Source organism: Crotalus tigris, unplaced genomic scaffold (assembly GCF_016545835.1).
Source record: "Crotalus tigris isolate CLP2741 ecotype Arizona unplaced genomic scaffold, ASM1654583v1 scf7180000017877.288114, whole genome shotgun sequence".
NCBI classification, from domain to species: domain Eukaryota; kingdom Metazoa; phylum Chordata; class Lepidosauria; order Squamata; family Viperidae; genus Crotalus; species Crotalus tigris.
The window spans coordinates 218,411-232,890 of NW_024096694.1; the positions used below are offsets into that span (position 1 = coordinate 218,411).

The 14,480-nt window shown below is 44.8% G+C and overlaps 2 protein-coding genes across 4 annotated transcripts in view; one reads left to right on the forward strand and one right to left on the reverse strand.

Annotated features, from left to right (window-relative positions):
* CSPG4 (chondroitin sulfate proteoglycan 4) overlaps nt 1-6,818 on the reverse strand; it is a 53,236-nt gene extending 46,418 nt beyond the window's left edge. The window contains exons 1-2 of the mRNA XM_039343851.1: nt 6,466-6,818; nt 5,982-6,072 (exon numbers count right to left, since the gene is read on the reverse strand). The gene's annotated coding sequence lies outside the window, so the exon portion shown is untranslated. The remainder of the gene's footprint in view (nt 1-5,981; nt 6,073-6,465) is intronic.
* A 372-nt stretch (nt 6,819-7,190) lies between these two features.
* On the forward strand, nt 7,191-13,575 carry ODF3L1 (outer dense fiber of sperm tails 3 like 1). 3 transcript variants are annotated; one of them, XM_039343819.1, is made up of 5 exons: nt 7,191-8,111; nt 9,481-9,671; nt 10,609-10,719; nt 12,123-12,236; nt 12,725-13,575. In XM_039343819.1, the coding sequence occupies exons 2-5, from the start codon at nt 9,542-9,544 to the stop codon at nt 13,201-13,203; spliced, it is 834 nt and encodes a 277-aa protein (XP_039199753.1). In that variant the 5' UTR covers nt 7,191-8,111; nt 9,481-9,541; the 3' UTR covers nt 13,204-13,575. The 3 variants fall into 3 exon arrangements, with proteins under 3 accessions (XP_039199753.1, XP_039199754.1, XP_039199752.1); XM_039343820.1 differs by having other exon boundaries at nt 7,191-7,759; XM_039343818.1 differs by lacking the exon at nt 7,191-8,111 and having other exon boundaries at nt 9,347-9,671.
* Nucleotides 13,576-14,480: the final 905 nt, after the last annotated feature.

Here is a 14,480-nt window from a genome sequence, read left to right on the forward strand (position 1 = left end):
TGCCCACCTTGAGGGTCTGCAAACCACTTCAAAGATGATGCTTCTGGTTTCATGCTTTGGAGCAGACATGTCAAACACAAGGCCCAGGGGCCAGATGTGGCCCGCGACGTGGTTTCATGTGGCCCGCAAAGCCATCCTGGAAACAAATGGCCCCCCCTGTCTTGGCTCCAGCCCAGACCAGCCAGGAGCCAATGTACAATTTTGTGGTGGCCATCTATGCTGAAACACATTCAGTCTTAGCTCCACAAGACCATCTGGAAACAGCGAGGAACCAGCCCCTGTCGCATCGGCCCCGTCCCCTGGGTGCAGGCTGGGGAGGTGTCACCCTTTGTGAGGAATGAAGAAATGCACCATTGCCTAGAAGTGGCCAGCAAATGGCCCTCGCCTACTTCACATATCCGGCTTGATGGGCTCCAGGGGAGGGGTTTCGGCAGGTTCTTCCGGTGGACCATGCCTTGGCGCTTGCTCTGGTCCCACCCTCTTCTGCCAGAGATCCTCAGATCTGTCCCACTCCTGCCCAGAGCCCCACAGGCACCCTTGACGTGAACAATGTAGAGCTGGCCACACCCACCCAGTAGGTCACACCCACTTCATCCATACCCACCCAGTAGGCTGCACCCACCCTGGCCACACACCCCCGCCCCCCCGCCCAAGGACAACCGCAATGCTGATGCGGCCCTCAATGAAATTGAGTGACACCCCTGCTCTGGAGTGAAGTTTCTGGGTGGGTCTGCATTGTACAACATCTGCTTCTGTAGCTGGCTTTCTTTCAATCTTTCTGCTAAAGCCCCCATTTTCACAAGTATTGCTTCTTTCACAAATACCCAAAATTCATATTAAGCAACCAGGGTCTTTGATCCAGCCTGGGGACTTGCTTGCAGATTTGCTCTCTCCTAGTTGAAAGCCTGACCTTTTTTTTAAAAAAAAATCAACAACTGTGGTAGCTCCTGTTTGGACAAGAACTATGAAATGGAATTAATGGGTTGTTTATTCTTGTTTCCAAGATCATTAATAAAGATCTTACGTAAATGTAGTGCTTGCTTGGCTCTGTGAAGACTTTTATGAGCCTCTCCCTCTGGGTTTTAGTCAATTCATTGTTTAATTGAATTAAGATTCTGGAATATCTTCTTTGCCAAGCTTGAGTGATTTCGACTGATTGGATTCGACAACAGATTCCTTTCTATTCCTCTGTCATAGCTCTGCAAGGTCGGACAGGTGCTTCCATCCTTTCCCCTACTTTTCATTATTGTGAAGAAGGTGACAAATATTCAAACAAATACGATACATCCCAGATCTTTTCAGTATCCCTCTCTGTGTACATTAAACTGCCCATCCACCAATTGGGACCGCTAAGATGTTTCTCCTATCTTGATGGCTTTAATGGAGGCACAAAGCTGATTATCTAACTTGTGCAGGACAGGAGAAGAAGGCTGACTGCATGAAGACATATGACTCTGTCAGGATTGTGCAGCTGGTGTCCAAATGAAGTCATAGACGCTGACATGAACTTGTAGTTTTACATAAATAATTATGTTTAGAGTATACAAGTTAGTCAGGCAATCTGGAGCATCATGAGGTAAATCCACACAGGAACATCATTCTGAGGTAAATCACAGAGCACACAGGAGAAAAAAGGCGGGAAACAAGGAAAACCCAGGTAAACAAGAGCCGTGGTGACAGAGGCAATACGTGAATATGGATATTATGATTTGTCCAACATTATGTGAAGTGGTCCAAACAATTGATTTGCATACTGTCACACTACAGTTGCTTGGCTTTGGCTTGCCGTGTTGAATGAACCCAGCCAGTTTTAAGTCATGGTTTATGGCTTCGCATTGTGTTTCAACTCAGTAACTCGGACTTATTCAACAAACTATTTTGAAATGAACTATGGCCAACTGAAAATGGAACCAATGAACCAGCAACCACAGTTGAACCAAGTCAATAAGGTTTATTAATGGACCATCTCTTCTCCTACACAACTATTTCATGCTCTAGACCCACAAGTTCTCTTTTCACCCAACTGACAACCGCCTGGTCAAACATTTCCTTCATGCAAGGCCTATTGCTCTGCCCACTCTGCGAGTCCTATTTATAGGCTGGCGACTGGCAACACACCACAACAATGCAACATATAGATCATTGCTCCGGCTAACTCCTGTTTACATCATTCCTTTCCCTTCCCTTTCCCGGGACTGTTGATGCCTATAGATAGCAGCACTTCCAAGAGGCTGGGTATAAAATCCCCAGCACTGTACAAAGCTGAGATTTCCAAGCCTTATTTATTGGTGTTACTGATTGCAATCCTGCCATGGGCAGAAGGAAAGCAGGCACAACTCACAATGCCTATTGGAGCATCTTCCCAGGGTTCAGCTGGGAGTGAGACTTGGTTGAGAAACCTTTGCCCAGTTCAGCATCAGGAGTTAAGATTCAACAAAGTCTGTTGGGATGATTTTTTCCACTTTGGCTGGGTGGCTGCTTCCTCTAACATGGTTGGAGGGAAGGAGGAAGGAAGGAAAGGAAAGGAAAGAAGGAGGGAGGAAGGAAGGGAGGAAGGGAGGGAGGAAAGGGAGGAAGGAGGAAGGGAGGAAGGGCAAGGAACAAGGGAGGGAGAAAGGGAGAGAGAGAGAGGAAGGAAGGAAGGAAGGAAGCAGGGAAAGAAAGGGAGGGAGGAAGGGAGGAAAGGAAGGAGGGAGGAAGCGAGGAAGGGAGGAAGGGCAAGGAACAAGGGAGGGAGAAAGGGAGAGAGAGAGGAAGGAAGGAAGGAAGGAAGGAAGGAAGGAAGGAAGGAAAGGCAGGGAAAGAAAGGGAGGAAGGGAGGAAGGGAGGAAAGGAAGGAGGGAGGAAGCGAGGAAGGGAGGAAGGGCAAGGAACAAGGGAGGGAGAAATGGAGAGAGAGAGAAAGGAAGAAAAGGCAGGGAAAGAGAAAGGGAGGGAGGAATGGAGGAAGGAAGGAAAGAAGGATACAAATAGCAAAAAGTACTCCATCTTCAAAATCATCTTCTTGATTCTGTTCTGCTACAACCTGATTCTAACAACTATTTACTATAGATCTGACCTGTTTCCACCCACCTTGTAAGGAGACCATAATGAGTTGCAACCAATAATCTTCTAGATCTCATTTCAGTGAAGGGCAGTTCATCAACTCTGCCAACTCCCTCTATCATGTCATCACAATCACACCCTGTGAGTGCCATTTCCATTTGAGGACTTCCTTAATCCTCCTATCAGATGATCGCCGAACACTTGACTGTGTTTGTGTCATACACAACAAGAGTCTCTTTGTAAAAGCCAAGGGCAAAAGCTCTCAAAAGCCTCTGGGGGAACATGTGGAACCAGTTGTCATTTTCATCACAACAACAGCAAGACAGAAGCCAAAATAGGAGTATGGAAAAAACAAAGGGTGTGGTACACTGAGTTTGGAGGGCTTTGACTGGGTAGTCAGGGCAGCCCATTTGACTTTTTTCAATACTCCTCCTAAAGACACTCCTTAATGCAAGGGTATCCTCCCAAAATGGCTCCTCCTCCTCCTGCTCCTGCTCCCCTCCTTCTCCTGCTCCTGCTCCTCCTCCTCCTCTCTGTAAGCTGCACTCTCTTATCACTGATGATGTTACCTAGCTGGGTCATGAAACGTCTGCAAGAAAACCACCAACCTCAGAGAGCACTAAGGACTACACAGACCATCATCTCCCCCCCCCAACTCTTCCTCCTCCTCCTCTTCCTTCTCTCTGCAAACCCCATTCCCTTCTAGCACTGATGATGTTACCTAGTTGGGTCATGAAATGTCTGTAAGAAAAAAACCAAGCTCAGAGAGCACTAAAGACCTCACAGTCCTCCTCCTCCTCCTCCTCCTCCTCCTCCTCCTCCTCCTCCTCCTCCTCCTCCTCCTCCTCCTCCATACAAACCCCTCTAGCACTGATGATGTTATCTAGTTGGGTCATGAAATGTCTGCAAGAAAACCACCAAGCTCAGAGGGCACCAAGGCCCCCAACCTACACATATCCTCTTCTATTCATATTAATAAAATAAATAGCTATGCCTGCTTATGGTATTCTGGGAATACTTAGGCCATCATGGGCCTCCTGTGTGAAGCAGCCCTCTTTCCAGGTGGTTTCTACCCGTGAGTTGCCTTTTCACCCCCATTTGCCCCCTAATTCTGATTCCTGTCAAAGAAAACATTGGGATGGGCCAGCGTCAACTTGTGATGAGATGGGCGGCAAACAAATGTAATAAATAAATAAATTATATAGGGCTCTTCACTCCATAGCAATGTCCCTTTCCCTCCCCCTGGTTCCTTCAACATCAGAAAGGTCTAGGGGAGCTGCAGCCGTCTCTAAAAAAATTCCAGCCAAAACTGCTCTCAGTAGAAACGTTTTGTTTCTCTGTAGCTGTTGGCTTGTCTTCCATTCCAGCTCAACATCTGGATCCATGTGTGGGGGAAAGAATCAACTGCAAAGGATCTGGGCCACTTGACTTCCTGTGTGGCGGACAGCTATGCCTTTAATATCAGTGAGTGTCTTCCATCCAAGGATGAGATGTTGGCCACCTGCCTACAAGCCAAACATCCCTATTATGGTTGCAACAGACTCTAGTTCTTTGGCGTTCTTCCTTTGAGAAGTTCAGAGATGCTGTTATCTTTCTCAAGGAACATGGCTGAGGAGGGAAGAACCTTTGTCACCAACTGCTCTCGGCTCCTTCGGCCACTGATTGGCCCTGCCAAGTTCTTCTTCTCTCCCAAACCCTGTAGTCCACTCAGGATCATTCGCGTGTCCCCCTCCTCACCCTGACACCCAAAGCAGACGCTGGTGTGTGAGTCATTCCACTTTTTCTGCACTTCTGAGCAGACTAGCAAACCATGCTTTTAGTCAATGGGGTGTACGCTTCAAAAAATTATTATTTTGACAGATTTTGATTCTATTTCTCTTCAGGAATTGGGGGCAACCGATATTCCCCACAAGTAGGCCGACTCAGAAAAAAATGAGCAGATTCTGGAAGACTGTGGGCTCCCACAGCCCAATACTAACCCTCCGTTCCATCCATTTTCTTTTATTCAAATACCCACCACAGTAGGTAAGGTTGGATCTTTGAATCTTGCTTCAAGAGACGAACATAAGAGGCACTTTGTTAAAGCTGCCCCATGGATTTGCACCCCAAACTTAGAACATAGAATCATTGGGCTGGAAGGGACCTCAGACCTCCTGCTAATAGTAGGAGCCTCATACCATCCGCAACCTCTTCTTGGAAGCCTTAATGATGGAGCACCCACAACTCCAGGAGACAAGCTATTCAATGACTGATTGTTTTCACTGTCAGGAAATTTACCCTTAGTTCTAGTTTGAATCTCTCTTTAACAAGCTTCCATTGAATGCTTTTTATCCTGCCTCCCGACTCTTTATCATCCATTAAATTATTTTTTATATTTGTGGCCCATTAAACATTGTCCATGCAAACCCACCCCTTTTTCTTGTGTGGCTCAAAACAGCATCCTGGCCAGGATGATGTCCGATCATCACGGAGGAATCAATGAATTTGTTTTGGCCCTGAACGCTCTCAAACCTGATGAGTAAATTTGCAAAGGAGCAGGATGCCAACAATTCCACCCCAATCCATCCAGGGAGCTATGGGGTGGTGTTTCTGAATCCTGAACACACAGGCTCCTGCCTAAAAAAATTCCTACCGAATTGCGATGGGTCTCATGGTTGTTATTTTTGGATGGCGCATCGCCCACCCAAGTGGTTAAAAAAAGAGGGAGAATCGTGATCACTTCTACAAATCTCTCCCTGAGACAGGGATAAGGGTGAATTTCCTACCTACCACAGCTATCAACCTTTTCTAGGCAGTTTACGATAAAGCCATAAAACCAAGGTGAAAACCATGAATATGAAAAATGAATTGAAGCCATCCATGGTTAAAACAAACTCTGCCCAGAATGTCCCATTTTAAGAGCCTTTTGAAGAGCCAATAAGCAAATTATAACTCACCCCTGGCATCCCACAATGCAGCACTGAACACCTGCCATTTAAAAACGTTCCCAGAGGGTCATCTGCAGCATCCAAGTTAGTCCAACAGCAGCTAAGTGGAGGTGAGAATGAGAGTGAGATGGGCAGTACCAACATTTGATGAACAAACAAGTAAATAATTTCATTGCTCTCCCCATTTTTCTGGAATGGCTTCTTCTAACTTTAATCTCTCTCTCTCTCTCTCTCTCTCTCTCTCTCTCTCTCTCTCTCTCTCTCTCTCTCTCTCTCTCTCTCTCTCTCTCTGTCTTGCCCTCTTTCTCCCCTTTCTCTGTTTTTGTCTGTCTATTTATCTCTCTCCCTCTCATTCCCCCCCTCTGTCTATCTCTGTCTCCGTCTCTGTCTCTGTCTCTGCCTCTCTCTCTCTCTCTCTCTCTCTCTCTCTCAATTTATTTGCCCCTCCTGTTTTCACAGTAAGACAGAGCAAAGCTGCAGTGGATATTTATACCATGGTGAGCCATTGCTGTTGGAAATGTTCTCAAGGTGCGCAGTTTTCTGGTTACTATCTCTTCAAGCAAAAACTGTCCGCCACAACGGGACTTCAAAGTCCTTCTTGGGTTTCCATTTGATGTTTGCTCCCATGAATGTCCATTTCTTGCTTTGGTGGGACGTATGATAGGAGTCTTCAGTCAAGATACCCGATAGTCACATATCTCATGGCAAGGATTGGTTCCTTGTGATGGCCGCCATCGGCCGTAAGCAATCTTAAGCATCACGAATGGAGGCAAATATATGGGTCCCAGTCTTGTGGAAAAATAAAGCCTTAAAAAATATAAGGACTTTTACGAAATTCCATGGGTGAAAGAGAGATCTTTATTTTTGCGCAAAAAGGTTCAGAAGTGATTTAACAATCAGCAAATTTCTGAACAAAGGGGGAGGGTCTAAACTAAAGCTTTATAGGTTTCTTTCTCTCAGGAACAAAGGAAGCATAGATGGAATCTTACATTGTATATGGAATCTACTTTTGTGTAACATTCAGATAGTTTCTCACACGTTTAGGTCCATTTCTCATGGGAATACAATGAAGGCAGTTTTTACTTTTATACAATGTTTCTAAATATGCATTAGGTCATTCACGTACTGTTAATACAGCTTTTGGCTAACATAGCTTTCTTTCAGAGATTATGCAGACACATGATTTTTGCTTTTAGTGATTTTTCATTATTATTATTATTTTACTTTATTCTTCTTTATTCTATGTTATTCTATTTCTTTCCCACTTTACCAGGATAGTGTTACAGAATCCAATCTGGATCCAATATGAGAGAAGTTCCCTAAGGATGGACTGAAAGCTCGGAAGACTAAATCTCTAGTCCCGGTGACTGACCTGGATTGGATCCTGCAATCTCAAGCTTTCTTTGTGTGGCTTAGGCTTGCTTTTCTTGACCTCTGGCTGTTCCTCTTGGAATATTGTAGAAATCAAACTCAACACCACTTCTCTCATTGCAATAAAGGAAACTCTAAGCCATACCACCCAACATCTGGACCAACAACTAGAGCACTTCAAGAAGAAGACTGAAAAGAGAGAAACCTTTTTTTTTTTTTTGGAAGGAGGAAGAAAAATAACTGGGGCTATTTAAGGACCAGGATCAACTCTGCAAAACTCCTGTTCATTGCAAGGAAGAGGCCCAGCCATGAGCTCCCGATGCAGGCCAGTTTCGGCCGTATTCTGCCAGAATCATAGCAAAATGAGAATAACAAGTTAGCCTTCCAGCCTGCATCATTTTTGCCTTAGCAACCAGGTAGCCAATGGGGAGAGGAGGAACTGTTGATGTTCCACAAGGTAGCTGGTAGGCGTGCAGATCCAGGGGAAGGGGCTGGAAAGATGCTTCAGAACTGATTTCTTTCCAATCGACCACCCGCTTCATCTCCCGGCTAGGCCGAAAAGCTGCCGCAGCAGAGTACCCCAAGGAGGCAAAGAGCGGTTATTCTAATTGGTTGTCATAAGAACAACCCCAGCTTCATTCTCCATTAATGACAAGAACCATCTAGCTTCTTCCATAGCCTCAAGGTCCGTTGGGTTTCCCAGGGATCTCCCTGCCCAGCCTTGGCCAGTTCCAGCTGGTTGAATTTTCGGAGATCTGTCAAGGTTGGGTAGGTCAAGATGGCTGGGAAGGGGTTCTTTCCTCATTCAGAGTGCCAGGATAAAAAGAAATGTCCACTTCTTGTCTTTGACACTGTCCCTCCCTCCCTCTCCCCCTCCCTCTCCCTCTCCCCCTCCCTCTCCCTCTCTCTCTTTATTTTTCCTTCCTTCCTTCCTTCCTCCCTCTCTCCCTTCCATCCTCCCTCCCTCCCTCCCTCTCTCTCTCCCTCTCCCTCTTTATTTTTCCTTCCTTCTTTCCTTCCTCCCTCTCTCCCTTCCATCCTCCCTCCCTCCCTCCCTCCCTCCCTCCCTCTCACTCTCCCTCCCTCCCTCCCTCCCTCCCCCCTCCCTTCCTGAAGAGAAAGAGAACCAGGAGATTGATTTTTTTTTTTAAAAAAAAAAAATGCTTGCGTCCATCTGTTTGGGGATCTGTCAGCTCATGGGATGACAACAATTTCCATTGCTGAATTCTGAGCGGATGCTTGTGATCCCGAGGCAGCAGGATGTTTGATGTTCCCAACTGAGAAACATCCCTCAGGATTCCTGTCAGAGCTGTCTCTCACATGGCCATGATTGCTGCTTTCATCTAGTCACATTTTTGCTTTGCCTTGATCCCCGTCTTTTTCTTCCTTTGTCTCTTTCGGGTTGTTGTTATCCGGGCTTTACCTTCTGTTAATGGCCTTTTTTGAGAGGACGTGGTGGGTTTGTCTTAAGCTGCTAGGAGCAGGGACAGCTGCAGGATGGGCAAAAAAGTCACGAGCGTCCATGAAATGAATGGTATATATATGTATTGTATATATATATCACATAACTCAGCAAGTACTTCCAGTATAAATTGGTTGGAGAATGAAAAAGGGAGAAGTCAAATACCTACTTTTCCAAGCTCCCCTCCCTCCCTCCCTCCCTCCCTCCCTCCCTCCCTCCCTCCCTCCCTCCTCCCCTCCCCTCTCTTTCTTCTGCCTCTCTCTCATCTCCTTCAACCTTATGTTTATTCACATTTTTGAAATTATATTCAACACCCATGTAAATCTTTTTCTTCTTACCTTATCTACATTTATTGCCCATTTATCTGAACTGATCTTTAATGTATCTGAACTATCCTAGTCTAAACAGTTACTACTTGATTCCAGGGTGCCCAGCTCATGTCTGTAGCTTATACTGAAAGATTTGCATCTTGTACCAAACTAAATCAATTACTTGGAGAGGGGGTGGAGTCAAGGGGGGGTTATGGAAGCCCGACCCTGTTGTGTTGGGTGAGGATTTGATCATAGAGCATTCTGGGTGGCATCTTGCCTTTGTTGATCCCTTCTACCTGACTCCAGCTTATGGGGCTCCAGATCTGCATGTACTCATGTCATTTCAATTTCATTTTATGCACAGGGAACTTAGTGGTGCATTACTCACAACCTCCCTCCTCACAGAGCGTAGCGTCGTTATTCCAATGGCAACATCTGCATTGAAAAAAACCAATCAGAAAGTTACCTACTTCATCAAGCCTGGTTCCTCTCCAAATCCAGCTACAGCGCCAGTTGGACCGAAAAAGTATGGCTTAATCAGTGCCAAATATAAAGGTGAGTTGGGTGCCATGGGAAAAGAAAAGCTGCTGAAATAGAAGAGTGTTCCTAATGATCAGGAAAGGATCATGGAGACTTGATATCTCCACAAATAGAGAATTGTCAGCCTGCAGACATTGGATCCAATATCTAGCCATTGCTTTATTTGTGCATGACCTCATCTGCCCAGCTCAGAATTATGGGATGAGACCACTAACAAACTAAGTACAGGAAAAGGAAAGGAGACATCATGTTTAATTTTTGGAAAGCATACCATACTATAGACTGGGAAAAACAGTGCATCATAGGGCAACATTTTTTTAATCAAGGTACCTCAAATGGGAAGCCACAATCTGGGACCCATGACTCCTGAGGGAATGAAATTTGGGGAAGTTGTGGCTGCTTCAGTGCTACTGGCTGCTGTTGCACTGCTGCTGTGATCTTTGTTTTCAACATTCTGTGACAGTTTCCCAGCCAGTCACGCAATCCCTCATTTCCTTCCCCATCTAGCGGCAGCCACTTATCTGCCTGCTAAGAAGGGAAGGGAAGGGAAGATTTCCAATGTTCCCTGCCAGATTCTCACAAGGAAACTCAATGGGGAAGCCAGCAGGAAGTTGGAAGTCACTCCTGCTCCCACTGGATTTTTGCTCATCTTTGGTCATTCTGTTTATTTGTTTAGATAAGGAAATATCTCTGAAATGATCACCCAACAGGGCACAGTTTTTCTAGTAGTGTTGCCAAAATTGAGCTTGCAGGAAAAGTGAGATGTTCCCTAGAGAACCTGGATGACCAAATAATTGATGCTCCCTAAAAAGAATGACCAGATCAAATCCTTTTGCTTTCTGCCAAGACTTTGAGTGTGACTACACTTGTCCTGTTGTGTTTCTAGGAAAGTGTTCTCTGATTCTCTGGTTGTGAGTTCCATGATCAGCTGATGGTTTTGATCCCATTTTAGGTCCAGGACCTGGGAAGTATAACCGACGACCTTGTACTGGTATTAAGAATCACGACTTCACTAAGTATACTGAGCCAGCTTTTACCATGCGTGTGAAGTCCAGCCCAAAAAGTAAGCAGGGAAAAGGATTCTGGAGCCTAAAGAAACTCACAAAGGATTCTTATTGATTCATGCTAATCATGAATGCATGAGTCCTAATCACCACACCAAGCAAAGTTTTCCTGTATTGTGCAATTTGTATTCCTGAGATGTACTATGTTTTCAGGCCCAAAATGAACAGAACTCGGGAGATCTGTGACCAAAACGCCTTTGTTCTTTTTTTAAAAGTCTCCATTTGAATGGGAGTAATGGCCCAGGACATAACCTACATTCTGTTATTCTCACCTTCATAGCAAAAATCAAAATAGAACTTTGGGGGTTTAAAAGACCCAGTCCAGAAGCAAACATACAGTGTCAAACCTTTGTATCATATGTATTTCAAACAGAATCTTCAACTAGCCCCGAATGAAATCAGATATGTGATGCAATTCACCACTCTAAGTGGCTCTTTTCAACGCTTTAGAGAAAATGAGGTCTTAAGGACATGGTGGAGGACTCAGTTGGGGCTTCTTCCGAAGACATTCTCAATGTAATGAGGTTATGACTGAAGTGGCCTTTATTCATAACCAAATCTTGTATGCCTGAAATCCCAGAGAAAGGCCTCTGAATTTATCTCAGTTAAGGGTCTCCAAACTTGGCAAATTAAGACTTGTGGACTTCAACTCCCAGAATCCCTCAGTTAGGGAAGTGGAAGTTGAAGTCCACAAGTCTTAAAGTTGCCAGGTTTGGAGACCCCTGATCTAAGTGAAGGATGATCAACCTGTGGCCCCTCTACCTGTTGAACTTTAGTTCTCACCAACAGTTCCTAGCTTGGCTAATGCTAAGGGTTGACAGGAGCTGCAGTTCACAAACAATTGGAAGACTGATCAGAATAATCAGGTATATATGGATGAGAGCAGTCCATATTTATTTAAACAGGATGTTCAGTTGGACTCAGCAACTGAGTAAGAAACTAAGATGGTATAATATTGAAGCCATGTGTTCCATATCTTTTGATGATTAGCAACGGCTATTTCCCCAAAGTTGTTCCAAAAATAAAGTCCTACTGAGAGTTTATTATAGCAGACTTTCTCAAGGGCTGGGAAAATGCTCCATCCTCCTTGCTAGAAGTTGATAAAAAGGTTGGATGGCCACCTGCTGGGAATTGAGTGGACTGAGTGGTTTCCTTTCTTGAGCAGATGACTCATAAAGAGCCGTTTGATTCATTCATTTCCCGAATCTGCAATTTTAGGATGGTAGCCCAAATAGAAGTTAATTGCCTCCTGAAAGACTGTGACCAGATTATTTGGAAAGTGGCCCTTCTTGTTTCCTCAAGCATTTTGGTAGCTAGATAAATGGATGGTCATTAGAACCGCATGAAGTAATCCAGAAAGCCAGGTTTGGCCTCATAAGACCATTCTTCTTTCCTTTGCAAGCAATCATGGTGCTGGAGAGCCCTGGACCTTGTTACTATGTGGATCCTAGCGTTTCCCGCTTAGGGATATGGAGGCCGGTATCATTCTTCATGCAACAGCGAGGAAAGAGCACAAGTAAGTTGCAAGTTGTAGATGCTTCCGTTGGTGGATGGGGTGAAGCTATGGGGAGAGAAAAAAAATCCTGAGAATGAAACAAACCTTTTCCCAGTCAATGTCAAAAGTGGCCACTCTTCGAAGTCACGAACGGGACAAAAAGATACTTAACTTCTTGCTATGCTGTGAAAAAGCTTGGGAACGCCAAGTTCAACCTTAATCAAAATGGAGAATCCCCACATTCACTTCCTTTGGCCTCGTTACTAGTTCCAACAACAGACCGAAGTGTTTTACAGGAACTAGGACCGTTCTTTTAAATGGGATTGGAGGATTTCAGAATAACAGAGTCGGAGGTCTTCTAATCCAACACCCTGCTCAAGCAGGAGACCCTCATTTCAGAGCTTGTGCAGGGGGTTGGGAGACCTCCAAGGTCCCTTCCAATTCCGTTATTCCCTTAGAGTCATTGCTAATAATAATAATAATAATAATAATATTCTCCGGCTTTCTAGCTATAGTGACAACTCCCGCTCCGAATGAGTATCATGTGGAGAAGTTGCACCCCATTGATGAACCGAATGCTCCAGTGTATACCATAGGTGCTCGAACGCCCTATTGGCTGAATAACCCAACTCCAGCTCCCAACAAATATGCGCTGCCTGGGACCCTGGGCACCAAGGTGCCCAATAAAAGGGCAGCTCCCTGCCTGTCGATCACTTCCATTGCTCCCGGACGAGATTATGTGGTGAGGAAAGGGCCTGGCCCAGCCGCCTACACTATTCCAGAGCCAGATGTTTACTTGCGACATCAGCCTTCCTATACAATGTCTCAAAGGTTCATTCCTTCCAGCAAGGAGCATACGCCAGGCCCACTGGACTATAGCGCAGAACAGGTCACCCTCCACAAGCCCAGAGCCCCATGCTTCAGTCTGGGTGTTCGCCACTCCGAATATGCCCATGGCACGCCTACGGTTTATCTCATCCAAGAATGAGCGTGGGCCACAATTGGAAGACAAGAAGATCTTCAGCAAGGTTCAGATGCCAAAGGTCTCATACCGGGAGAGCTTCATCTACTAGGTTAAAGCCAGCTGGTGGGCAGGGTAAGGTGAGAGAGAGTGTGTTAAGAAGTTGTGGGTGATGGTTCAGTTGGAACTCCAGGTCATTTTTCAGTCTATGGAAGCAAAGTTCTCCTTTGCAAAATCCTAGCCAAGTCCTTCCTGTCTTCTTTCTCATACTTCTGGAATCTAATGATAATATTTTTCAAGAAAGTGACTTTATCTATTGTTTACCCTTCCCTGTGGATTTATGGTTGGAAAAGGTTTCTCAAGAGAAGGGAGACAAATTGTCCTTTTTCTGGGATTATTTAAAGTGCAATAAAATAATTTGTAGATAATTAGTCCATAGCACACCTTCTTTGATGCAGAAATTCTTCTGGGCCTTGGGTTCTGCTGTCCATTTCAGGGAAGGAATTTGATTATTTCATCTAGAGATTGGATTGAATTATTTCTAAATACATGAAAATCAGTTGAGAATAACAATAATAACTTGGGGCTATCCGTATGCCCAAAAGTTGAACTACCAGAAGATGCTGGACTACATTTCCCAGCATCCCACATCATTGGCCAAGTTGCCTTGGCCTCCTGGAAATTGTAGTTCAGCAAGCACACTCAACACCAAGGAATATATACAATATGAAGTTTACTGTTAGGATTACAGATCTTCTCCAGAAGATGGCACCCTCGCCTTATGATTTTGGACTATATCTGGATGGCTTCCACTAAATCTCTACCTTTTGTAGGTGATAGCAACCCAACATGACAAGAAAACAAGGAGAAAGCAGAGCCTCCAGAAATAAACCGGCCCCCAAGATAAAGGGATGGGCCAGTGTTTATTCTGTGACTGCTCAGAAATGAAGATCCTGAAAGAAAGGATAGCACAACACACAGTATCCTAAGCCAACCTTATTCTTTAGTTATTTATGTTCCATCTGATGTCAACCCTTGGTTCATCAACTCCTCCACGGGTGGAATTCATGTTGACCTTATTTGGGTGGGAACTAAGCTATCATGATTTAAGATAAGATAAGATAACCTTTATTGTCATTTTTATACTGTGGGCACAATGGCACACATCAAAAATGAGATTTAGTTGCCCGCCCTCAAAGTGAAACGCATACATGACACACACCTAAACATACTATGAACAACATATGTATAGACCCACATCCCTACATATACGTATATTAAATACTGTCCATCTTGAATATATA